This window comes from Chrysemys picta, chromosome 4 (assembly GCF_011386835.1).
Source record: "Chrysemys picta bellii isolate R12L10 chromosome 4, ASM1138683v2, whole genome shotgun sequence".
In the NCBI taxonomy this organism is placed as follows: domain Eukaryota; kingdom Metazoa; phylum Chordata; order Testudines; family Emydidae; genus Chrysemys; species Chrysemys picta.
In genome coordinates, this window is record NC_088794.1 from 69,779,562 (window position 1) to 69,807,458 (window position 27,897).

At 38.3% G+C, this 27,897-nt stretch overlaps 1 protein-coding gene across 1 annotated transcript in view; it reads right to left on the bottom strand.

Moving 5' to 3' along the window:
- SLC17A6 (solute carrier family 17 member 6) overlaps positions 1–27,897 on the bottom strand; it is a 53,812-nt gene that overhangs the window by 19,708 nt on the left and 6,207 nt on the right. The window contains exons 4-5 of the mRNA XM_005300309.4: positions 2,036–2,150; positions 95–182 (exon numbers count right to left, since the gene is read on the bottom strand). Of these exons, the coding sequence (XP_005300366.1) occupies positions 95–182; positions 2,036–2,150 (203 nt within the window). The remainder of the gene's footprint in view (positions 1–94; positions 183–2,035; positions 2,151–27,897) is intronic.

Below are 27,897 nucleotides of genomic sequence, written 5' to 3' on the forward strand. Positions count from 1 at the left end.
GATTGAAAATGGACATACATTCTCTACTGGACTATTTAATGCAGTTGGGGTAGGAGGGGAGAAGAGAAGAGGACAATATTAAAGGGTGTCTTACCACAAAAAGAAGTGGTTACTAGCCTACTTCTTTCTAAAGGAGGGGCCCACTTGCTCCATATCCCATGGCAGGCAGGATAAGTGACACCCTGTGGAGTGGGCATTCCACAAGTTAACATGTGCTGATCAATTAGTCAATTAGTATTGTTTATGCATTTATTTCTGTTTAAAACTAATATAAAGAAAATGATGATCTAATAATTATACTAGCATTTCTATAGCACTGCATGGACACAGTCCAACTCCCATTTTACAATGGAAAAACTCCCAGGGATTTGAATGGCAATTAGATCAAGCCCTATATGTTTACTACACCATATGTAATTTAATAACCAGTTAATATTCACAATGCCCCTGTGAAATAAGTGGTTACAATAATTATAGGTGGGGATAGTAAGGCACAGAGGTGAAGTGACATGCTCAAGGCCAGCCATCACATCCATGGCAGAGCCAGCATTCAAACTCAGGACCTCCTGACTTCTCCTAAACCCAGGTTTCTTCCCTCAGACCATACTTGAGCTATCCTAAATTCTAGCCACCAGTAATATAATTGAAAAGTACAATGACATAGAAGCTAAAAATCAGCCACTTTCCCTTCACTCTGACCCTAAAAAACAAGAGCAGTGTGATTCTGGGAGACTAGCAAATATTGTAAGTGAAGTCTTTCTCAATGTCTTTGTGTAATAAATTCTTAAGCACATATGAAAAAGGAAATGTGAACAATGTTAGCTGATTTCATTTTAAAATGACTGCTCTCTCTTCAACACAGGTTCAGCCTTAATTGTATAAAAATAGTAGAATTTCACTCAGATTATTAATATTTTTATGGACCATATTTGCAATCTTGTAATATACACTAAGTTTTTACAAAATGTTCACTTAATAGCCAATTACACATTAAAATTTGGATTTTTGCATATTTTTAGAACAGTAGTATTTTTCCTTCTTTTAATGTAACATTTGATCTTCAACTGAACATAAAAGTTTTGAATTTTAAAAATTCCTTTTTTACAAATTGGACATTTTTTTGTGAATTTGCAACAAGTTATGCAAAACTCCAATTACGAGGTTTCCAGAATCCATTGCAAACGTTCTTCACAATCCTATTCAGAAGCGAGTTTTGCATGCAGAATTCCATCAAAGAGGGAAAGAGGATATTTTAATGTGACAAGTCTAAAAATATCTTGTTTTACTTTTTATCTCCTAGTCCTCTTTCTCTCTTTCCCACTTCCTCAGGAGGTGTAAAGATCTGCCTACATCAATTAATTTGCAAGACTGGGCCTGTATTTGTGCATGTAAATTTATATAGTTGGATGCCTCACTACCTAACTTGCACATGGAAATATGGGCAGTACTCTAAAGTATCCACCTTGCACGTAGCTTGTTCACCCAAATCTAAGGTCTTTATATAATAAGATGTGTTCAAAACTGGTGCATTGGTGATCTGGAGACCATGTATTCAAATCTGGTGTAAAAATGTTAATGAGACAATCAAATTTACAATACAGGCCTGACCTTGCTCCCTTTGAACTCAGTTGCAAAACTCCTACTGATGTCAGTGGGTACATGGTCAGTGACTATTATAGAAACACAAACTTGATTTTAAAGAAAGTGCTCATTCTCCGGTGCTGGTCCACAAACTACCCTGTGTGGGAGACCTACCAAATCAAGGTCTATGCAGCGTTGGCTTAAGTGGGAATTAAATAGTGTGTATGCCTTGTGCTGTCCCTCTGAACAGGGGGGATTTTACCATGTAATTTTATAGGTGAAAGAAAGATACATTGAAAACATAACCTAACAGTTCAAATGGCTGCATTTCATTGCACTAGGATTCAGCTCTTAACTGGAATCATATTTTTTCACTTAAAACAAAGCCTGCTGGTTAGCAACTAATGAACATCCACAGTCACATTTTCTTCTTACTCCAACTTCTTTTCCATACCTCTACAAGGCCCTGCAAGATCCGGACAAAGATGACACACCCATAATGCACCTTAGCAGCAGATGGTATTAGCATATTAAGAGTGGCGGTCAGCAATATGGCAGCCCCAAACACCCTGTAAAAGAAAACCGGGGAAATGATTGCAGTAGTGGTCAAAATCACACACACACACACACACACACACGTTAAATGAACATTCTTTACAGAGGAACATTGGAATTACCAGACTGGAGCAGACTCACAGTCTATCTAGTCCAGTATTCCCTGATAGTGGCTAGCACTGTATACTTCAGCATAATCGGTCCCCCTCCACACATAGGGCTCATCTTGATATGTAATAGTTTGTGATTGATTTAAGCCCTAAAGCATGAGGTTTAATATCCCTTCCAAAATGTGTATCAGTAATTATGAAGACTCTGAACCTTCTTGATATCCATATAGATGTCCAATCACTTTTTTTTATCTTCCAAAGTTCTTGGCTTCAATGACTTTGACTTCAGCATCTTCCCATTGAGTTCCACAGTCTAAGTAAACATTGTGTGAAAAAATTCTCCTCTATTAATTTTGAATTTCTTATTTTTTAATTTCTTTGAATGTCCGTCCCCTTGTTTTTGCATTATGAGACATGGAGCACAGAAATTCCTGTTCTACCTTCTCTGCCATTACATATTTTTATCATGCCTCTCTTATTCATCATCCTTCTAATTTAAACAATCCCTGTCTTTACAATCTCTCTACATATGAAAGATTTTTCCAGGTCCGCAATCATTTTCAGCGCTTTTCTCTGAACTTCCTCTAATTAATCAATACCATTTTGAGACAGATGACCAGTGGTGCACATGCTGTTCCAGAAGAGGTCATGCCATTTATTTTATAGATACATTATAATGTTCTCTGTATTTTTCATCATTTCATTTTTTATGCATTCTAATGTCTTGTTTCCTTTTTTGATCACAGCTGCACATTGAGTTGTCTACAATGACACTCAGGTCCTGAGTTGATACCATTAATTTGGAACTCTGTAATGTATATGGTTGGTTTCATTGTTTTCCTCCAGTGTGCATTATTTTGCATTTATCAACACTGAATTTCATTTGCCATCATGTTGTCCATTAACCTAGCTTGATTAAATCCCTCTGAAGCTCCTCACAGTCTTCACTGAATTTGACTAACATAAATAACTTTTCAGAGTAGCAGCCGTGTTAGTCTGTATCCGCAAAAAGAAGAACAGGAGGACTTGTGGCACCTTAGAGACTAACAAATTTATTAGAGCATAAGCTTCGGATGCATCCGAAGAAGTGGGCTGTAGTCCACGAAAGCTTATGCTCTAATAAATTTGTTAGTCTCTAAGGTGCCATAAATAACTTTTTGTATCATCTGAAAATGTTGTTACCTCACTTCTCATTCCCCTCTCTTCTTTTCTTTTAATAAATATGTTAAACAACATGGACACCTAGTATGGAACCTTGAGGCAGCCCATGGTTAACCTTTGGCCACAATGAAAATTGACCTTTCAGTCCTACTCTTTGCTTCTGGTCTCCTAGCCCATTTTTCATCCATCACAATATCTTCCTTTCACCCTATGTCCATTCAACTTCTTTAGTAGCATCTAGCATTGGACATTGTCAAAGGCCTTTTGGAAGTCTAATTAATGATGTTAAAAGGTTCTCTTTTACCCACTACTTTACTGACACCTTTAAAGAATTCTAAGGCTATGTCTACACTAGAGATCTTACACAGACACAGCTGTACTGATGCAGCTGTGCCGCTGAAAGATCGTGTGTAGTCGCTCAGTGCTGACAGGAGAGAGCTCTCCTGTTGACATAATTAAACCACCCCCAACAAGCTGTGGTAGCTATGTTGGTGGGAGAAGCTCTCCCACTGACATAGCGCTGTGCACTACCACTTATGCCAGCAAAAGGTATGTCACTCTAGGGGAGGGGTGTTTTTTCACACCCCTACGCACATACATTTTGCTGACATTGTGAGAATTGTGACACACTATATTTATTTCCAGAAACTTTGCTGGTTAGACCATATCATACCATGATTTTTCAGGTGTTTTGTTATTCTCTTCATTGCATTATATCTATTTAAATATAATAAAACATCCAAATTAGGGAAAATGTCATTATTTTTAATATAGTGTAATGTAATCTCTTCCTCAGGTACACTGTTTAAACACAGTGTCTACTTGGAAACTAGTGGTCTCATCTTGAAATTACAGAGCACCCATAACTCCTTTTGACTTGCATATGTGCTTAACACCTCTGAAAATCAGGTCCCAAGCGTTTGACTCTTGTCTGACGCTGGTATAAATCAGAAGTAACTATTGATGTTAACGAACTTCCACTGATGTAATTGACAGTGGATAATTGACAATTTAGCCTGTTAATATTTAAAACAAACAGATGTGAAATATAACAATAATATTCAAACTCTTCTCCACTTTAAGAAAATGACCCACTGTAACATTCAGTACAATATCTGTTTGCCTCAAAGCTCTGATTCTGCAGTCTAACAATATACAATATTCCTGCTAATTTAGGGCCAAATTTTACATCTTACCCCTCAAATAGTTTTATTGGTGCCACTGAATATTACTAAGTGTATCAGAATCTGGCCTTTAATAATAGTGCTTAAAGTAAACAATATAAATCTTCTCATCTTTAAAGTGGTTTGCAGATATTGTGTAATTAATGAGTTCTACAGCATAGATGATTCTGTGGGTATTCCATGAAATTTTGTGAAATTTATATATTCTTCCTAAAATATCATTTGTTTCCATAGCCTGCTCAGTATAAAAGCTCAGAATGGCTTATATGACTGTATAACAGTTCTACAGCAGTGCTCAAAAAGCACTCAAATTTTCATTAACTAATTGTCTGAAGTAAACCACATTTATCCAAAAAGTATGTCCTCTTTTGTATATACCATGTGAAACCTACAGCGATCATTTGGTTAAACCAGATCATTTATAACCTTAATTCCTGTTGGGTATGTCTGTTAATACAAAATCTACATGATGATAATAAGATTTAAAACAATCTGAATGTTTTAAAAAGTTACCTAGTGACTAGACTGAAATCTTGTTATGTATTGTCTATGATTATATCGTATTTTAGGACAAGATCCAACAAAGAAGGAGCCATCCAGTTTCCCTACTACAGAAGAGTCTGCAAGACTGTATAGCTCAGCTGTCTATTTTAGTTTCCATTTCTCCTAGCTCTTGACATTTATTAAGGGTCTGATCCAAAATTCAATGGAAAGATTCCTCAGTGGGCTTTGTCTTGGGCCTTATATGATTGTCCCTTTTGTCTCTTGATATTCATTATATGGCTCTTTCTGTCACCTTGAAATTGCAAGTGGATTTGTGTTGAAAAACTGATTCCTTTAAAAATGCCCATTCTTAAAATCAAATTATTCTTTTTTTTTCCAGCCCGGAAAGTGTCACAGAGTGAGTGCTTCAGAGTTGTGGCACAGAATATTGAGAAGCACATCCCCAGCTTCCCCAGGGAGGACACCATGATGAGGCAGGGGCCTTATCTATGAGAGACAAAGGATGTGCCCAACTCCACTGGATGGTTATTGCTGGAGCTCAGTAAACCTCTGGCTCTGCATTCTGTCCCCTTCCTTTCCTGGCCCATGCTACTTGTCCACTCAGAAATATTCCGTATGCTGGGTGGATGGTGGGATGGGAGCAGGTAGCAACCAACCGGCCATTCTATCATTACACCAGCCAAGGGTCCCCTTTGTGCCACTGGAGCAACACAAAGGGGATGCAGCCAGTGGCCAAGGCTGGGCCATTTATTTATGAAAAATATAATGCTAAAATAAATCATAGGGACCTCCAATTACATGACATTTTGCTATCACATCCAGAGCTTATTGATGGGAAAGAGGTCACCCAGGCATTTGTCAACATTATCTTTGGCTAATGACCAAAACTTAGTGAGAACCAGGCCTTAATCTGAACAAGCAGAAGAAATGATTAGTTACAAGGAGGAATTCTTCCAAAGATATGTTTGTTTCATAAATATCTATTTAAGGCTACAGACTGATACAAATCCCTGAATAGAAAATTAAATATACTGTACTTTTAATTTTGACAAATGGTAAAGGGCAGCTGTACAGGAAGAGGCCTCTGTTTACATACCTCTCAACACCCCTTTTTTTCTTCTTTGTTGCTGTCTCCTATCAACCCTTTAAACAATGTCTAGCTCCCTACAGGATATATTTATGGCAGGCATGGCAACATTCTCTGTATTTTTTTCTAGATGCCTGAATTCTGTGTTAGCTCTTCATTTTTTAAAGTATAGGTTTTGTTTCCTGGTTGATGAATCCCATCAAAAGCATGTGCAGTTCATTTCCTTTCATTTTAATCAGATCCCTCCCAGATGTTCAAGCATACTACAGTGATGTCATATTAAAATATTTTTTTTGTTTTACAAATAAGAATAAATTCAGCTACTTAGGAACTTTGTTTTAAAAATGCATTTTTATTATGGCTCTAGAGTGGTTTTTTCAACCTCTCTAGAGCAATAGACTATAACTGTCCTATGCAAGTGTGGCAAAAACAGAATGCAAGGTGAGTTTTATTTTATTCATAGGCAGGGATGAAGGGCTCTTTGGTCTGGTTTGGTTTTTTTCCTTTTATTTTCTGAATAGATCATCTAGCTAAGTGTCTTGTGCAATAATAATTCACATCTTTTAAGTCTGTTCTTTCACAGATGCACCTCCTTGGGCTAGACTCTCAGCTGGTGTGAATCAATGCAACTTAGTTGAAAACAGTGGAAATCACCATTCTCTTCAGCAGTCAGGCCAGGAAATTACCACCTCCTTATAAGTTAAATCAGTGTAAATTTTTGCTTTGGCAAAGTGACTCCATATCTATATCACTATAACTGAGTTCAGACTCTAGCCCCTAGAGCATGTTTTCCACAGTTTAGTTTTCAGTTTAAGACTATATTTCCCAGAATGACCTTTGTTTCAGTCTCCACCAAACAGATATAAGTTGACTCCTTAAACTTGTCCTCTTCTAGAAGAGGAAGGAAGATGCCCGCCCGAAGAATGATCACAAACATATATCTCCCAGATGGGACCTATTTAGAACTACAAATAACAGTAAACATTCAGTAGCATTTATAAGCAGATGACACAATAAACAGAGAACCCCACAGTGCTATTAATAACAAGTCATTTTTAATTGTAGTACCACGCTTTAACACAGCCTCTTAAAAACCTGTTCCCCTGCTATTTTTATTCTAAATAGATATGAACTCAAATCTAGGATAAAACAGCACCAAAAATTATTATTCTGTATTTAGGCAGCACTTTATCCTCATTCTCTGTTGCAAAATTAAAAATAGTAACACCATTTTAATGCCTTACTGTTTTCCGGGAGCCAGTTTTCTATATTACCTTAAGTCTTGAGTAAATCTATCCTTCTGTATCTGCCTATGCCTTTACACACACACACGTATATAAACAGCTCATTATTTCCTGCAGTTGAACATAGTGTTTCCTTTTGCTCATGTATCTTTTGACCTTGTTGTGCTTATTTGTTCTCCACAGATCTCATATTCTTCCTCATTAGCAGAGTGTTTATATTTTTATAAGCCTTCAGTTTATTATTTCATATAACCCTGGTTAACCACATAGTCCACAGCTGAAATTTATTCTGGTTTGAACTAAACCAGGATAGTTTTCATTTATAACATTGCTAAGTATATATTTAATGTTCCCATTTTAATAGATGACACCCACAGATGGGAATTGAAGTTGCAATTTTCTCAGGATATGTTATAGTCACACAAAATCAGTTTGCTTAACATCAAAATCAGTTGATTGCTTCCTTCTAGTTCTCACCCTTGTTAGTATTTTAAATTCGAATAATATTCTGATCAATATACGTTAAATGCTTCTTAGCTTCAGTCCTGTTTCTCATACCTGGCTCATCTGATAAAATTAGGTTCAGAATTGTCTCTAATCCTGTACTCTGCTCAGCAGAGCAGATAAGAAAGTAAACATGCACTATTTCCAGAAATATTTTCCCTCTGTTTTTACTGAAATCCTATCCAGATTAATATCTGAGTAATCAAAGTCCTTTGTGATCAAAGTTCTGGTCGTTTAAATTACACTCATCTGCACACTATATTCTGGTCTTACTCTAAAACACATATAGGTCTATAGTAATATCAGGATTCCCCCAATTATATTTAAAACACTTAGCTCCTATCCACATTATCTCAGCAATATTATTATTATTTATTATTTGCCTTATGGTATCACCTCTGAGTCCCAGTTGTGGATCAAGATCCCATTGTGCTAGGAGCTTCTCAGATGCAGAACAAGAAGATGGTCCCTGTACCAAAGAGCACCATCTTTCAAAACATCTGCTACTGCTGTATTACTCTATTTAAGCCACCCTCCCCAATCCTGTTTTCCCTTAACTGCCACCATCTTTTCTTGTCTATCTTTCCTCACTGCTTCCCATCCTACTTGGTTTTTCAGTTCACCCATATATTACCTCACCATTTCAGAGAAAGTCAGTGGCACTTGGGCTCCTAGGTCACTTAGACACTTTAACCTTTTTTTACCCAGGATCTAGAATCTTTTGCGGTCTTTCTTTTGGGGCCTGATCCAATGGGAGTCTAAAGAAATGGCACTATGGAAGCCAGCACAAACAGTGCTGAAACACATCTGGGAACTGAAGGAACTCCGAATAGCACCTACCATAATGGGGCTATCTTGGGGGGGATCTGTGGTGTACTAGATTGTCTTAGACACAGTATATTGGAATGGAATCTGTTTGCCTGTTCTGCTGCTGCACCAGCAAGTCAAGCAACATTCAGAGAGAGACCTCTCCTCCAAATATCCTGTAGCCTAGGGAAATATGCACTAAACTGGGTGACAGGAAATCACACATTTATGGCCTCATCTCTGCTAGTTATAATTCTGGACACATCATGACCCTTGTTACCAAACAAGGCCTCATACCTCAAGTGTAGACATCAGTCAAGTATTAACTCCACATTTTAGAAATAAATTTCACATGGTCACTTCAGGAAAAGTTGGGACTATAATTCAGGTCATTTATCAGGTAGGCCCAAGTCTTATCCAAGCAGCCATACTCCCTTTCAGAGTGAGTGTGCCAAACCTATGGTCTTAGATTATCCTATATCTCCTCCCAGAGCCAGAGATAGAACCCAGGATTACTGAGCTCCAAGGTTCAGCTGATGCTAACACACATTGGCAGGTTGGAATGCCAACAGGTATGCCCTATTTGTGCTTCTGTAATACAAGGAGTAATAACAGCAAAAGCAATTTTGAGGAGGAACTGGAATAGTTAAGATGAGAAAGAAAAGATGATGACTCAGGAAGAAAGTGATTTAAAATGGAAAGAAGTTGCAGAGGGAACTTTTTTTTTTTTTTTTTGCCTTTAAGCTGATTGGTTCATAGCCCTCCTTTGAGGGAAATGAAAGAGAATAAATGTTCTTCATCTCTGGGTTTCTCATCCCCATAACTCTGCAGCTCTGCTGTTGTCAGCTGCCTTTGGCATGCAGCTGGCACTGTATGACTACACAGCATTGTGGAGTGTTGGAGACGTTGTTTGCTGCTGCCTTGGAAGAAACACCAGATCCCAAACTGAACTAAAAATAATGGTAGTACAGATACATGCCAAAAAAGATTCAAATTCCTTAAAGGCAGATGGATGGCTGATTGGGTTAGAGATATGACATAGAGCAGGAGTGCAGGTCTGGAGGTGTCCTTTGTGGTGTTGATAATGTGGACATGTGTTTAACTCCAAGGACTGTGAATGAAAGCTATTAGGATGATATTCAAAAGCTAAGAGTTACTTCTATATGCTTATAGATTAGGTGTCAGATCCTCAGCTGGTGTAAACTGACATAGTTCTATTGATACCATTCACTGATAGCACTGACAAATTGCTAGATAAACCATAGCTGTTATGCTCAGAATGTAAAAACATTATGTAAAAACCCTATGAAAATCAAAAACTAGAATCCTTTTAAATATAAATTATTTTCACTAAATATTATCCTACTATTAAAGAAAATCCTTAATTTTGAAAATCAAAGTTTTGTGGTTATTTGAGAGAGACTTTTTTAAATTGAAAGATACTAAATGGTTTAATGTGTTCAAATCTAAAACACGCCATTTAATGTAAAAAATCCATTTAAAAGATATTTCCAGGTGACAAATGACAGAACAAAATTATGAACATTTTTTCATGAAATTTCATTAAAAATGTAATTATTTATACACACAAGGCTCTACCTAGCTCCCATTGAAGCTATTGGAAAGACTCCCATTGACTTCAGTGGAAATTGGTTCAGATCCATAACTATTTCTAAACTACAAAGGAACAAAGAGTATTTCACTGCCAAAAGCTGCCAAGCTCCATTTTATTTAAATCACCTATTGAAGATGAAGCATTTTGTTTCCAAGGTTGTTCGTAGAAATAGAGAGACAACTATTAATATCTATATTGTTTCAGTAAATTAAATCAAAATAATACACAGCATTTTATTCTGATCATGAAGCAGAAGCCTGAGAAGAAACTGCCCAGTTATTATATGACCAAGAAGCGAACCTGGATTTATTTAAGGATCATAAAATAACAATTACTATATTACTGAAGCTTATAACTGTGTTTTAATTGTAAATGATTATACAAATAAAGTGGTGATTTATTCTTAATTGGCCAAATCTTTAAGTCCTAAATCCAGTGCATTGATTACAGTGAACAATTTATTTAACACATTTATTTCCTTATTCTCTTAGTGAATTACTTACAGCCTATTTGTTACTTTCAAACTACTAATCATCACCATTTCTTGGAGTATTCACAATTCATAATTTGTCATTCTTACTGTTGTTTCTGCTCCTGGACCGGTCAACTCCCATACTTTTACAGACGATTGTGTGAACACTTCCAGTGTGCACATTTGTGAGAATGCCTTTGTACAAGTATTCACAGTATGTAGCCTTTCCACATTCATTCTTGAAAACAAAAATGGAATGTTTGTGAAAAGCCAAAATGAATTAATATTTTGTTATTGAAATGAAAGTTTGCAAATGTGACTCAATGAGGTTTTTGCCTTTTTCAGGTACTGAGTCGAAACTTTAAAAGGACTTCAAGATTTAGTACTGGACAACTATATAACAACTTTTTCCTCAGTGCTTTGATGTCTTAGATCTAGATCTCTGTTACCACAGAAAACCCTTTGGGAGCAGATTATGGTAAAGGTAAAATCCATGAGTTTCCCTTTCCTAACTCTTCTATCAAAGTGAGGTGGGAGTGCTGCCTCCTGTGGAAGAAGCAAGGTATTTGGCATCCAGAAATGTGGATTGGCTGGTGGATTGGGAAGATGCCTATTATTGCACCTGCCATCTCCCCATCCTCCCAGATGAGGCACGTTATCCACCCTTGTGAAAGGTACAAATATTGCTACAAATGAAAGCAGTTTATTTTTAAAAAATGCAAAAACTCCCAGGACCAGCTCCTTAGATGTGTTCGAAGTCTGCTTGCTGAGCACCTGAGGAATGAATATAGGTGGCTTTCTGCTATCTTTCCACCATGCTGATTTGGAGGGAAGCCAGGGCTAGTTCATCTCCCAGTGCAAGTCAGAGCAAGGCAGCTTTAACTTGCCTAGTTGATAATGCTCCGTGGGACTATTCTGCCAGCCCACAATTACTGGAGTGTAACATCCTGTGCCCACAACCTATCCTACTCTTTCCTATCCCCAGCACATCTACAGCAGAATATCAGCAGCAGATGGTATATGACTAGCTACACTGTCTTTACATGACCTAGGAAATCCCTTGTGTAATTCCCAGACAGCAAATTTAAGCCAGCCCTCCATTTCTTTTTCAGTGCAAGAACAATTCCAGGGGACATAGCAGGGGCCAGGATCTGGCCCAGAATGTCCAGAGACTTGTTCCCATGAAGATTTTTACTAGAAGCATCTTGCAAATGTTGCCACCATTATTCTGTCTCTACGCCTATGCTTTTTTCTCATTAGGCCAAATCCTGTGATGTGCTGAGCATTGGCCGAACGCTTACACCTCCCTCAATTTTAGTTGTCAGTTGCACGTACCTTTTCCCCAGCTGCTTCACTAAGACCCCCCACTCCAAGAGGGCTCTGGGGACAGCAGGCTGTATGGGGCGTTCTTAGTAGCCTGGATAGTGATTACAGGAATTGTACTTTCAAGGGGAGGTAGTAGGCCAGGGGGCTGTGTGGAGGCAAGAAGCCTCTGTGTGGAAGACCATTCCTTCTGGTAGATTCTCTAGGATCCACAAATGATCTGCTCATTCTACCCTTGATGGATTTAAGGCAGATATTTAAGCCTCCTCTTTTCTCCAGACTAATTTATTTTTATCAAGTCTAAATCTATCTAAATTTGCATCAAGGTACAGTATATAAAAATCTGGTTTAGAGCATTAGTACTTCAGTGATCTGCACTTGTTTTGCAACATGATCCATCAGGTCACATGTGGAAGAAAGAACAAAACACCCAAAAGCTAACTGATTCGCCAGAAAGAGTCTAGACATTATCTAGAAGGGCTAGACTGAGTGGCATAGTGAAACTCCAGGGCTGAGTTTAACAATCCAGTGCATCAATAATGCATAATAACTCCTGCCTTTATTTTGCTACGAGCCACTTAGAAGACAATGGCAAAATTCTAACTAACTCTAATGACCCAGATGTGGCCCTATGTGGCTATCAAGCTGCCCTCTCCATTGTTTGCTCACAGGCTGGTTTTGAAATGTGAATGTATATTTTTGGCATTGCTGGAAGACATTTATTGATCCATGGGCAGATAACACTCAACCCAGGGGTTTCACTTTACAGCTCAATATAATCTTCTAGGTCTAGCTAATGTCTTGACTCATTCTTTCTAATACATTAGCTTTGGGATGCCTCAGTCCTTACATATATAATCTGGTAGATCATGTTGCAAAACAAGAGTAGCTCATTCAAAGTACCTTACTAAAGATCTTGGTCTCATTTTGTTATTCCCACTTTTTGCTCTTGACTTAGATGCACTTGCTGTTTTGAGAATTAATCCAGTGTGTTTTAATCTAAAATGCTTTGTGGAGTTGTTTTGTGATATATGTACCATGTGGAGGACCCAGAGGTATCTCATCTAGCTAAATCGTATGTTTGTTTATACTGCTTTATCCCAAAGTTTTATGAAAAGACACCTTTGTGTCATTCTGTACAGACTATGGCCATGATTCTGGTGATGTATGCCAGCAGAGTATTTGGTCCAATCTTTAGTTCTAATTTACAGCGTACTTTTGCTCTCATTTTTGATGTTCATAACTGCACATGCAGGGCCAGATGGTGAATTCAATTACACTGATATAACTCTCTGAAATTAACTCCATTGGAGTGAATGTTGGTACTCTGGATTTAGTAACGTAAGTGTTATTGCCATTCTGGTTCAGATCAATGGTATGGCTAGTCCAGTTTCATGTCTCCAGCTCAGACCAGTATCAGATGTTTCTCAGTAATGGAGAAAGTTCTGTCCTAAACCCTGGTGGTTAGTGTTTGATTATGTCCTGAAGAATGAGGATAGATATCCCTTATCCCTTTTTATTCCAGCGAATGCAATTGCAGATTATATTCTTTTCATTCTAATCCTTTTCTGACTCCTGATACATTGTTTGCCTCAATAATATTTTGCGACAATGAGTTCCACATGATAACAATGTAGTGTGTTTTTTAAAATGTATTTCCTTCTACCAGAGTTAAAGGGTTGCCTCTTGGTTTCACTGGAATCTCCTTGATCACATATTATGAGAGAGGCTAATTAGGAGCGCCTGACTGACCTTTTCTGCACTCTTCATTATTTAATATGCAACTATCATGTCACTTCTTATTCGTCTCCTCTCTAAACTAAATAGTCCTAATAATCTATTTAATCTCCCTTTATATGGATGCATTCTCTTGCTTCTAATCACATTGATTGCCCTTCTCTGGACCTTTCTATTTCTGTTCACTCCCTCTTAGAGATGGGCTGACCAGAACTGAACCCAGTATTCAATGTGAGAGCATACCACTGAGTGATTTTAGTGGCATTCTGGTATCTTCATTATTATTCTCTGTCCCTTTTTTAATATGGCCTAATATCTTGCTTGCTCTATTAACTATTGCTCTGCACTGAGCATGAGCACGTGTTTCTACTGTGCTGCCAATAATGGCAATTTATACCCATATAACTGATGGCAGAATTTGGCTTGCAGCTATATGCACAACCCTAGGCATGCAATTGGGTGTGCATTTCTGCATGATCACCAGGATCTCTCACCACTGCATACTTGTATCTTTAAGCCTTAGGAGAGAAGAACTCTCCTACTTTTCTATTCTCTTCCTATATTTACTGAACTAAGTATTTTCACCAAGAACAGCATTCCCTGTACCCATTCCCAAACAATCTCAGACCAAACTAATACACTCTGTTTACTTTTGTTCACCATCTCCTTCCTATCCTTTTGTGATCTTCACATCATTTCCAGAGCATTTTAAGCAAAGACTGGAGCTGTCATCAGTGAAAACATGTGCAATATGGTGGATACCTTTTTGGTGTATTTCAGCATTCTTAGTTCCTTCTGGTTGAAATTCAACAACACTCATGTAAAACCTAATGAAACAACTTTATGTGTGAGAACGATTGGGTTTGCTGGGACAACCCACTGGCCGGGTATAGCCACCACTTTACACCAGCCCTTGCTTGGGAAGAGGATTTGTGACCCATATGAATTATGCATAGGAATACTGTGTCTGTGTAATCATGGACTCAACTGACCAACCACTTCTCCTCACTCAGCCCACATTACTCCCTCAACACTAGTCCATCCAGAACTCACACAGCCAAATTAGTGGGTGAATTTCACCCTAGGTAGAGATTCATAAGGGCTTAATCCTCCACAGAGAAGGTGCAGAGTATGTTTTCACTGCAGAGTAACATAACAGCCGTACTAGGTGAGACCAATGATCTATCTAGCCCAGTATCCTGTCTTCCAACAGTGGCCAGTGCCAGACACTTCAGAGGGTATGAACAGAAGAGGGCAATGTATCGACTGATCCATCCCCAGTCATCCAGTCCCAGCTTCTGGCAGTCAGAGGCTTAGGGACACCCAGAGCATGGGATTGCATCCCTGACCATCTTGGCTAATAGCGACTGATGGACTTATCCTTCTTGAACTTATCTAATTCTTTTTTGAGCGCACTTCTACTTCTGGTCTTCATAATGTTCCCAGGCAGCTCATGTTCTCAACACTCAAGTTAGTCCTTTCAAGTTACCCTAGCACAAGCAAGAGTAGCCAGACTGCAAAATAGCACTCAAGTTGCTGTGTCCACACTGGCACTGTACTCTCTCATGTGTGACACTAAGAATTCTGGACGCACATCCCATGCTTCTTAGCACCACACTAAGATGAGCTATTCTATTAATTCTATCCTAGTGAATTGTGGGAATTGTCTTTTCCGGGCACACGGGGAGAATTGTGGGAAGCATCGGAGGACTAGTGGTACTCATGTGGAATTAGCCTGTGTGCACTATACACAGTACTTGTGTCAACAGCTGAGGAATCATACTAACTCAGGCTTTATACCCCCTCTTGGGCCAGCCAACTTGAGTTAAAAGCACCTCCACACATGATTTAAAAGGGTTTGTGTGTGTACAGGATTTAAACTAGGGAGAAGCCCCAAGTTATAAATTGAGTTAACTCTGCAGGGAAGACAAGTGATTTGAAATCTACACTGCTCATATGGTTCTGAGGACTAAATAGAGTGTTTAACACTAACTGTGTGCTGACATGAAGTCTTTGCTCACACTGGCACTGGGGTGCAACCACCTTGTTTTCTCTACTGCATGCTCTGCAATGACTTGCAGGCTCAATGCCTGAGAATTTGCAAAGACCCTGAATGTCACATATTCTACAACAGTCTAGCAAAGCATTTAAGCACATGCTTAACTTGAAGTCAGTGGGAATACTCAGATGCTTAAAGTTAAGCTCATACTTGTGTGCTTGGGGCCAAAGAGAGACACAGTAACAATGTCTACTGGGGAGTACTGTGTCCCATGGAATTCCAACTTGGGTGTTATATATTCACAGCAACATGGGTACACAATCCAGCCTTAATTAGAACTAGATATGGTTCTCAGATTTAATCATAACTTCTATGTTTAATAGGGCTGTCAATTAATTTCAGTTAACTCACGCAGTTAACTCAAAAAAAAATCGCGATTAAAAGTATTAATCACAATTAATCACACTGTTAAACAATAGAATACCAATTGAAATTTATGAAATATTTTGGGTGTTTTTCTTCATTTTCAAATACATTGATTTCAATTACAACACAGAATACAAAGTGTACAGTGCTCAATTTATATTATTTTTATTACAAATATTTGCACTGTAAAAATGATGAAAGAAATAGTATTTTTCAATTCACCTCATACAAGTACTGTAGTGCAATCTCTTTATCATGAAAGTGCGACTTACAAATGTAGGGTTTTTTTTGTTACATAACTGCACTCAAACAAAACAATGTAAAACTTTAGAGCCTATAAGTCCACTCAGTCCTACTTCTTATTCAGCTAATCGCTAAGAGGAACACGTTTTTTTTTTTAAATTTATGGGAGGTAATGCTGTCCACGTCTTAATTACAATGTCACCTGAAAGAGAGAACAGTCATTTGCATGGCACTGTTGTAGCTGGTGTCACAAGATATTTACGTGCCAGATGCGCTAATGATTCATATACCTCTTCATGCTTCGGCCATCGTTCCAGAGGACATGCGTCCATGCTGATGACGCTCATTAAAAAAATAATGCGTTAATTAAATTAGTGACTGAACTCATTGGGGGAGAATTGTATGTCTCCTGCTTTGTTTTACCCGCATTCTGCCATATATTTCATGTTATAGCAGTCTCGAATGATGACCCAGCACATGTTGTTCGTTTTAAGAACGCTTTCACTGCAAATTTGACAAAGTGCAAAGAAGATACCTATGTGAAATTTCTAAAGATAGCTACACCACTCAACCCAAAATTTAAGAATCTGAAGTGTCTTCCAAAATCTGAGAAGGATGAGGCATGGAGCATGCTTTCAGAAGTCTTAAAAGAGCAACACTCTGATGCGGAAACTACAGAACCCAAACCATCAAAAAAGAAAATGAACCTTCTGCTGGTGGTATCTGACTCAGATGATGAAAATGAACAGGCGTCGGTCTGCACTGCTTTGGATCATTATCGAGCAGAACCCATCATCAGAATGGACGCATGTCCTGTGGAATAGTGGTTGAAGCATCAAGGAACATATGAATCTTTAGCACATCTGGCATGTGAATATCTTGCGATGCTAATTACAACAGTGCCATGCAAATGCCTGTTCTCACTTTCAAGTGACATTGTAAAGAAGAAGCAGGCAGCATTATCTTCTGCAAATGTAAACAAACTTATTTGTCTGAGCAATTGGCTGAACAAGGACTTGTAGGCTCTAAAGTTTTACATTGTTTTTTTTTTTTTTTGAATGCAGGTTTTTACTGTACATAATTCTACATTTGTAAGTTAAACTTTCATGATAAAGAGATTGCACTGCAGTACTTGTATGAGGTGAATTGAAAATACTATTTCTTTTATCATTTTTACAGTGCAAATATTTGTAATCAAAAATAAATATAAAGTGAGCACTGTACACTTTGTATTCTGTGTTGTAATTGAAATCAATATATTTGAAAATGTAGAAAATATCTAAAAACATTTAAATAAATGGTATTCTATTATTGTTTAACAGTGTGATTAATCGTGCGATTAATTTTTTATCACACTATTAATCGTGCGATTAATTTTTTAATCGTTTGACAGTCCTAATATTTAGACAAAATACCATCCATCACTGTACATTGCTCACCATATGCAAACATTTTCATAGGTTATATGGCAATACAGGAGAGCAACGTTCAGCATTGTCACTGATGTGTGTGATCTTGAGAATTTGGTCAATTAACTTGGTCCAAGAATTCTGAGACACCTATTTGGAGATACTGTTTTAAATGCTTATATTCATTGCATTAAGAACACAACCCTTTTCAAGGTGAGGAGCAGATATGTCACCAAGCTGACATACTCCTGACCATGAAGAAAAACAGAACTTCTCAATAAGTTTAAGATTTATATCATTTAGTGTTTCACTTCCAATCCCATTTTATTTACCCTTCACTAGTATATAGAGAGACTTCACATTTCCAGAGACTCTTCAAGATTGATCCAAAAGGTATAGTCTCCAAGTTGTCTTTAAAGTGTCTTAATATTTTCAGAACATGATGATGGCATTGCATTAGTCTGAAGGTATTTTAGGAAACATTTGATGCAAAGTTAAACATGTGTTTAATTACTGAAACAGGGATAGGAAGGCTCGTGTTCAAAGTTGAGCACATGCCTAATTACTTTGCTGAAATGGCCTCCGAATTCAAATGAAACAGAATAGGCCCAACGAAACTGGGATTGTTCCATGAATAGCAGAAAGGCTTACCAACCTAGCTGCTAAGCAAGACAAATACAAGAAGCTACCACCAAAATTAGAGGTGAACTCTTATCCCCAATGCCTATGTTTTGTCTGTGCTCGTCCATGGTGCTGTTGGCCTTACAGCTGGTCCTGTTCATAATGCGATGTATCTCAACAAGCTGTGCCAGAATAGCAATTTTGCTTGTCATCGAGAAAAGGTGATGAAACGGGCTATTTCCATTCATACATCTACATGGGATGGGGGAGGTGTCTGTGTGCTGCTCATACTAAATCCTATTTTAAGCCTTTTGCGAAGCATTAATATGTAAAAGCTGATCCCTCACCATCTAATCCAATCTAATAAAGGCTTGGCTGCATTATTAATTTTGCCACACATCTGAGGCTCGCTTTTATCAAACAAAAAACCCCACCCAAATCCCTTGGTGAATCATTAAATTGTGAAAATGGCTTCATCATTCATGACAGAAAAATGGAAGGACCCAGAGCCATATGGCACAGGGAGCAGCACCACCAGCCACCCTCATAAGTGGTACTTAAAAGGCCCTGCAACACAGTGGGGTGACTGAGACTTCTTGGTGCTTTGTGTTGTGTTGGCTGCTGCTCTGACTGGAAACAGAAGAGGCATGCACCTGTGTCTGGCAGCATAGCCCAGTTCAAGCTGCATGGTTTTGAAGTGAACATGAAAGGAGGGGTTGGCAGGAGTAGCCTCAGGGGTTATTTTAAAATCCAGTTACATTAGAAGGGAAGAAATTAGAACTTGCAGAACCAAACCGGAAATCAAACATTCCTACATATCCCAGTTACAGTATGACTCATTTATTGTTTGTTAAATATAACAATACTCTATGTTAAATATAAGAATACTTTGTTACTTCTATATACAAAATGAGCGTGGAATAATTTATCCTGCAAAAAAGTGAATAGAAAGATATTAAGCTGCAGTCACACTTTGAATTCAGAATATCTTAGTTTAGAAAGATTTGGCTTTAAATTATTATTATTATTAATTTACTAATTAGTTAGGGATCAGTGACAATAATAACAATTTCACTCTCACTCTAATGCCAGAGTTCAGATTAAAATATTTCCGACCTTTTGGGAAGAAATGCATTGATATATCTGTGTGGAATATAGCTCAATTTATTCATGCAAGTAATCTCAGTGGAATCAAAAGGATTACTTGCTATGAGTAAGGGTGATCAGAATTCAGTCCTTACTGCTTGGGTGAATTGGATTTTAAAAACTGAAATAAAAGGAAGAACTTGAAGTCACCGGTTGCTTTATATATTTCTATTTAAGCCATCATGAGAAAATACTATAGAATTTAATATAAATTAAATTAACAACGGTTCTACAGAAATTCAGCAGCATTCTGTGAAATGAACTAAAAACATATTAGGCCACTTGCTTTAATGGAACTATACCCACTTACACCATCTAAGAAACTGACCCACGGGACTTAACAGAGAAAGAAAACCTTATGTCATTACCATAGAATTTCATAGGTTGTTTCTTTCCTTTTTTAAAATCATTATCTTCTCTTAGATTTTATATGATTTTTCATAAGGGAAAGTTCTAACATCTGAACACTCACCATTTAAAATGTTCATGACCCATTGTTTTAATCAACAGAAGCCTGCAACTCTTTTATGGTTTGATTTTCAAAAACTGAATTTTCATAAGCAATGACTGATAATTACTCATGCTGAATGGATTTTGTGTGTGTGTGTGTGTGTGTGTGTGTGTGTGCTCATGACCAGTTGTGCATCTGACTGGCCGCCTGGATACTCAGCTCCGTATTTTCATGTACAAACACAAGTATTGCTTTCCTACATTAAGCATGAAATTGCACACATGGGACCAGCTCCTCAGCTAGTGTAAATTGGCATTGCTCCATTGACTTCAATGGGCCTACCCTGATTTACGCTATCTAGCTGTCTATCAGTGGTGAAATCAATCAGTGGTGAAGTCAGAGGGAATTGTGGTATTAACTTTGATGGAGCCAGGATTTCACCCAGATTTTTAGCCTATCTTATAGGAATGTGGTCCCATTGTTTCCAATTAAAAATCCTATTTTAACTATCATAGATTATTAGAATTCTGCTTGGCAAATGCAGCAAAACAATATAAAAGTGATATTACAGTTCCACACGTTTTCTCTTTGGTGTTTTAGCACAACCGGTACATGAAATCACACATTATTCTCAGACCTCTGTAGCATTCACGGAGGTGTGAGTGTGGAAGAAGTCTAAATTCAGAATTTCATTACTTTTCTAGTTTAAAGGTAAACTACAGTTACCTCAGCACCTCTTATGTAATAGAGATTTACATCTTTGACGGATGCACAAATAGCTAATCCTCACAGCACCCCCAATGTGTTCATCAGCATTGGTTCATTTACAGGCACTGGCTTGAATATGGAAGGCACAAGGAATCTCTCCTCTACTTGTATGGTCCTGTCACAATTATAGGAGTATCCTTTCCATTCACCTCCAGGGCTACACAGTGCCCAAAAGGGGAGTGAGAGAGGCAAGAAGGAGTCAGGCCCATGTGCCTTCCTCTGTGCTATCTTTTGGAGTGTGACCAGCACAACAAGGGAAATAGTTAACATCGGTTCACTCCCCTTGTGTGCCAGTGAGCTCTGGGACGAGATCAGTCTCCCTGCATCAGAATTCCTCCTGCAGCTTCACATTAGGCAGTAGATTCCCACAATGCCGGGCCTGCCTAAATGGCACCATTGAACTGTCCTAAGTGAGTTGTTTCACACCATTGGTCAGTGTTAGCGTGGGATAAGAACTCAAGAGTTCTTTTTGTCCAGTCCTGTTCTCACCCCTTTAGACAATGTTGTCTCTACAAGGTAAGAGACTGGTTGTGTAAACCCTTTGTCATGAGATTTATCACTTTGGACCCGATTCTGCATTACACTCCAGCCACTTTAATATATGGAGATATACCTATCTCATAGAGCTGGAAGGGACCCCCGAAAGGTCATCAAGTCCAGTCCCCTGCCTTCACTAGCAGAACCAAGTATTAATTTTGCCCCAGATCCCTAAGTGGCCCCTTCAAGGATTGAGCTCACAACCCTGGGTTTAGCAGGCCAATGCTCAAACCACTGAGCTATCCCTCCCCAAAGCACTTAGGTAATGCAAAGGGTCCAGATCCTTACTGAAACACATCAGTGGAAAATCCCATGATGGGAGTAGGAACTCACCACTGGTATAAACCCAGTAGAGTTGACTCATGTGCCAACTGCTCCCCTAGTATAGGGAAGAGGATACATGGGAAGGGAATTGGTAGAGCTCCACTACACTTTCAGTCTTTCATTGATTTAAATTCCGATTGGAAATCTGCACTTGTGGCATAAGGTAATGCAGTCCCTAGGCTGCTCTAACAAATGATGGGTCTGGATTGGCACAGAATAAGGGATTGTAACTGGTTCCCCAATACCCTTCTCCTGTATCAAGCAGAGGTCAGACTCAAGGAACAATTGAGCCCTCTGACTTAAGCACAACCATTCGTGGGTTAAGATTTGCAGGGCTGGGCCCTAATATCCTATGATGTATTTTAATCAATTGATATATTAGTGAAACAAACTGCATCAGCTTCTCTGGACTATGGTGTAAGGGTAATACTTAGAAAATATTCAGTATAATGTCATTGCTATGCTACAAATGGACAGAGAAATTAATTATTGAAAAATAATTTCTGCATTTTTTACCAAAATATCCCACCCTCTACATGGTTATAAAATACCTAACCATCTTGGTCATCAATTTTATATAAGACATTTTTGAATTATAAGATCTCAAGAGCTCCCAAACCACAAATCATATTTATTTATACATTATTTAACAAAGCTTCAATCAGTGTAAAGTGCATTTGCTTTAAAAATCTCTGTTGGTCTGAGCTGAACCATGATTATTTAGAATTAGGCCATAAAAACTCTGAGGGTTAGGGTTAGAGAACAGTCAGCATTTCATGGAGTGCTATTCACTCAGACACTGTGAAATGCTGTCAGTCCCTAATGTTAGGCACTCTTGTGGGGAGCCACTATAATACTGGCATTTAAACCTTTAAAACCCCAGATACGATTTTCAGGGCTTTCAATTGGCAGTAGCTTGCATTGTGAATTATGACTCAGTTGATTTAGCAATGCAGAAAATTGATACCAAAATTCTGCAGTGGAATTTTCCTGGTTTCACTGATAATATTCAAAGGAATTTTAAAAAAATACAAATATAATTGTGTGCTCATTTCCTTCCCTCCTTCCTTGGGATGCATTTTGCTGTATGTTATCCTGAGGAAATCCAGAGTGAATCCAGTAAAACCAATAATAATTAATACTCATCATTTCTAGACCTTTGGGCAAGTAGTATGAGCCTGAACCTGCTTGTCTTGCATGAGAGCATCAACAGGCATGGTATTGTAACTGATCTATAGTTTATTTGTGCATGTGCATTTTTCTGGGATAATTCTTGGAATCCACCTCTCCTCCTTTGCCATAGTCACCTCAAGGGCCCTGCATCATGACAACATTTTCTCCAGCTAAGGATCTCTCTCTCACTGCAAATCCCATTAATTCCATTCCCAGTGTAAATTAGCCTTGGGAGGAAAGTAGTGTTGTTCAATAAGAGGCAAGATACCCCTCCAGAAGTGAGCCCACTAGTTCTACAACATTCCCAGAGCTTGAGGGTCTGGGGAGAAAGAAATTGTTAGTCCTGATTCCTATGTGGCAGAGCACTGCCACTAAACTACCAGAATGGTCCCCTGTACTCCATGCTATTAATATCTTAATGTTTAATCAATGGAAAGATTATCTTCACTTGGAGGGAATGTGAGGCCTTGGGACTTTGTGCAACCCTAGGTTCCTGTTCTCTGCTCTCATTCTTTGCAGGGTGATGTCACATCAACATCCTCCAATGGCAGAACCTCCTCTGGGAGGAGAGATGACTCTTGCATTCTAGCCAAAGGGATCTCTGTTCCATTTTTAGCTACTACACAGGGAGATGCAACATTTGAAATTCTTTGTTAAAAATGAGCTTTGGGCTCTTAGGGCCTGGTCCTGATTTTGTAAAGTGCTGATTACGTCCTGTGAGTCACTAAGTGCATTGAAGTCAATGGGAGTTGAGGGTGTTCAGCACAACAGAGGATCAGGCCTTTATGATACAATTCCCAGCTCCCGTTGATATCCAACACAGTTGAGGATGCTCAGGGGATAACCAGCACTTAGAAGCACATTAGAAAGCCCTTCAACAATGTAAATGGGGGGAGGGATAGCACAGTGGTTTGAGGATTGGCCCCCAAACCAAGGGTTGGGAGCTCAATTCCTGAGAGGGCCACTTAGGGATCTGGGGCAAAATCAGTACTTGGTCCTGCTAGTGAAGGCAGGGGGCTGCACTCAATGACCTTTCAGTTCTAGGAGATAGGATATCTCCATTAATTTAAATCAGAATGAAATATACAATGCCAAACCCACCTCCTGCTATTCATGCAAATAGTCCCATTGATTTCAAAACTGAAAATGTTATTGGAGTCAATCAAGGACAATTCAAAAATATATTTCTGAATTGTCCAAGACCATTATTTTTTTTCCCACCATTGTCAGTCTTGTAAATGTATTTATCTTTGAACTAAAACATCAATCTAATTATAGGGATAGAAGGATTTCTTATTTAAAAACAGACACTTCTTGAAGGAAAAAAAATATCTCACTGTTGCAATGTGAAATTAACCATGACCCAAACTATCATGCAAAAATAATTAGATAAACAGACCCTAGAAATCTCTATTCAGTCCTCCTTGTCATAGGACTCGAAATGTGAACCTGAAGAACTCACTGCGAATTATATGCACAGTAATAGATGTGAGATGGAGGCTGCAAATAAATTAGAAAGTGAGCCAATGCGCAGCAACTGTCTTGATTTCTGCAATTAGCAAAGAAATCCATGATCCCAGTAAAAAGCTCCCATTGATTGACCAGATGAAAAATAAATAGCAGCAAGGGCTTGGCTCACCATTCATGATTCTTGCTTGGCAGGAAGTAGTAAACACTTTAAAACTGGGCAAGATCAAGATGATGGTTGGGGGGACAGCTTTAAAGGCCTAGCTAATGTGTTTCAGTTCAACAAAATAAAAATATTCTTCTATTTAAATTGAGAATTACTGGACTGTAGGCAGGAGTTCATGATGTGAACATGAATGTGTTTTAACTGGAGTTTGATTTTTTTCCATATTTTAATAAATTAATGACATTTTAGAGATATGTCCAAATCCTTGTAATTAAAGCTACAACTGGGCTGTTGGACTGAATCTTAATGTCAAACAAGCAAGCTCCTGCTTACTCAGCAGCACCCTGCCAATAACAAATTAAGTGCCTGGTGAATCCCGCCCCCATTTCCCTTGGCACTCCTGGAAGCTAGGAGTCACTCTTACCCTCACGCCATTCCCATCAACCTGATCACTGTCTCCCTCTCTCCCTGACAGTGAGTCATCTTTTTCTCTTTAGCTCATGACTGAGCCTGTAATACCCTCAGTGGAAGATGGTGAGTTCTGTTGTATTGCGAAGTATGAAGAGCACACCTGAAATTTGTTTCCTAGCCTCAGAGCCACTAGCAATTTCTGAGCTGTTCCACACGCAAGCAAAAACCAATGTTTCCAAGACATATAATGAGGTTCATCATAAAAATTAAATTAAAGTAAGTGACCACATTGGAATTAAACTTTAAATATTAACATTTAAAGATAAATAAGAAATTACAGAAAGTAAAGCAAAGATGGTGTTTAGAAAGTTTAAACAATTAAATGTAACAAAGCAGCCTAGATTCTTTGCTACATCAAACTTCTGTTCAGGCAGCAGTGAAGGAGGGGGAGATTCAAGGAACTGGTAAAGCTCCCTGATTTTCAGCATGGATAATAATAATAATAATAATAATATATGGAGATATACCTATCTCCTAGAACTGGGAGAGACCTTGAAATGTCATTGAGTCCAGCCCTCTGCCTTCACTAGCAGGACCAAGTACTGATTTTGCCCCGATCCCTAAGTGGGCCCTTCAAGGATTGAACTCACAACCCTGGGTTTAGCAGGCTAATGCTCAAACCACTGAGCTATCCCTTCCCCCAAATAAAAATAAATCAATGTATCATCCATTTAGATGTGATGTTTCACTTCTAAACGGATATTCTGCTGGTTCAAACTAATGTACTTCAACTGACATGTACAGCTACACTGAAGTTACTGGAGGAGCTGCAGATCACCTTGAAGTTAATGGAGCGATGTTAATCTACACCCACTGAACATCTGGCCCAGGGAATTTGTGCATGTGTGTGCATTTTTGGAGGGTGTGGTACAAACTAGGAGAGCATAGGGTCCAATTTACTAGTCCATACTCTGCAAAATTCCCATTGGACCTCATTGGCCAAAGTCATCACTGATGAAAATGGTGGAGATAAGTCACACATCAGGTATAATATGGTCAGAAATAGGGTGTAGGTAACTTACACTGATAAATTCAGCCCTCACCTAAGTAGCCACATCTCACTTTGACTTCATTTAGGCCTTAGGATTGTTGGGACTGGTATGCATATAAAAGAGCTAGATGCTCAGACCTCGCTGAGTAGAACTTTTCTTCCTCCAGTACCCCATTCATTTCGATTGAGTATCTGGATGGCAGCACCTAGCCCTAAAGTTTGGGAACTTGCTTTATCTGTAAATTTTCTGCTGCTGCACCTCACTTCTGTCCCTTAACATTTATATTAATGTTTCCCACAAATTGAATGTAAAATCTGTGCAAGTTCTATTACTTTGCCATTTACAACTATTTGCAAATGTTTTATAAGGCTGGATGTGTAATTTACACCACCATTTACATCACTGGTGAATTTGTCTCTAAGACTTCCCTGGCTATTACAACTAGTGACCTTGATCCTGCTCTCTGCTATGCTAGTGTAGATGCAGACTACCTTCATCACTGAAGTGACTAGAATGACTCTGGATTTACACCAGTGTAATGGAGAGCAGATTTTGGTTCAAACATTCCAGGCTACATATTTCACTACAGAATTTTTCCTGGTGACTTCCAGGGCTTTTCCACCTATTTGATCCAATTCTGATAGAAGTTCTACTTTTATAATGGTATTGAGTCAAATTACACAGATGGAATTACACTGGAATAATCAAGAATGGAATTTGGCTTTCTGGTTCAGACCCTACAGTCTTTGTTAAGGCAAAACTCCTATTGAAGTAAATGAGTAATGGACTGAATGAAGATTGCAGGATTTGGTACAGAAAGGAAGCCAAAGGTGCTGTGTTTGGATAGACAGAGGCCTTTTAGGGGATGATCTCTTGTGATTTTTTTTTAATCGCCTTTTATATTTCTGATCTATTATTGGAAAGATGCGGAAAGGGACATTTTAACTAAAAGATAAAAAAATAAGGGGTTACTATATATGTTAACACTGTGCTTTTGTTTTATTTCCAAAATCATGGACCAAAACTTCTGCTGGTGTACATGGGCATCAATAGAGCTACACCAATTTACACAGCTAAGGATCTCACCATTCATTGATTTATTTTTTTAATGGAGCTCTGTGCTCTCAAGAGAACTGGAGGCTTGGCAAGTATATTTGTGTCCTTATTTTAAAAAAAAGCATAGCCTGGTGAGAGAACTTCATTGTATAAGGCTGTCTAACGCTCCTACTCCTACCTTTGATGTTACACACTCTTGTGATGAGCTAAACTGTACCTTCCCTTTTAATATCCATTTGTACCTAGTCCATTACTGCTCAAGAAGAGTGGCACTAGGACCTTTCCTACCTCTCCAAATGGTGAGTCTGTGGCATTAAGGATGGATATGAATGCCTCGTGTGTCTTGAATACTCAGTGGATCTAATTAACAGGTGGAATCACACCCTGGGTGCTTGAAATATTGCCAGACACCATAGAAACGAATCTTTAAGACCCTGCACCATCTGCACTTCCTTTTCATTGTGCAAAGCTCATTGAAACATGTTTTTCTTCCATTTTATTCAGAGTGGACTATATTCAGTTCAGTGTCAATTAATAACTACTGATATCTGCTATTTCTCCCTTTCTTTTTAAAAAAGACCATGTCTAAATAAATAAAGGGATTTCAGTGTCTTTCAACTTTGAAAATTTCTATCGTGATAATCTTAGTGAAAAGGGGACTGAATAAAGTAAAAAATAATCATAGCATCTCTATTTTAATATACATTTTAAAGGACAAGAAACAAACATGAAATCCATATAAAATTTGAAAATAATTAAAATGA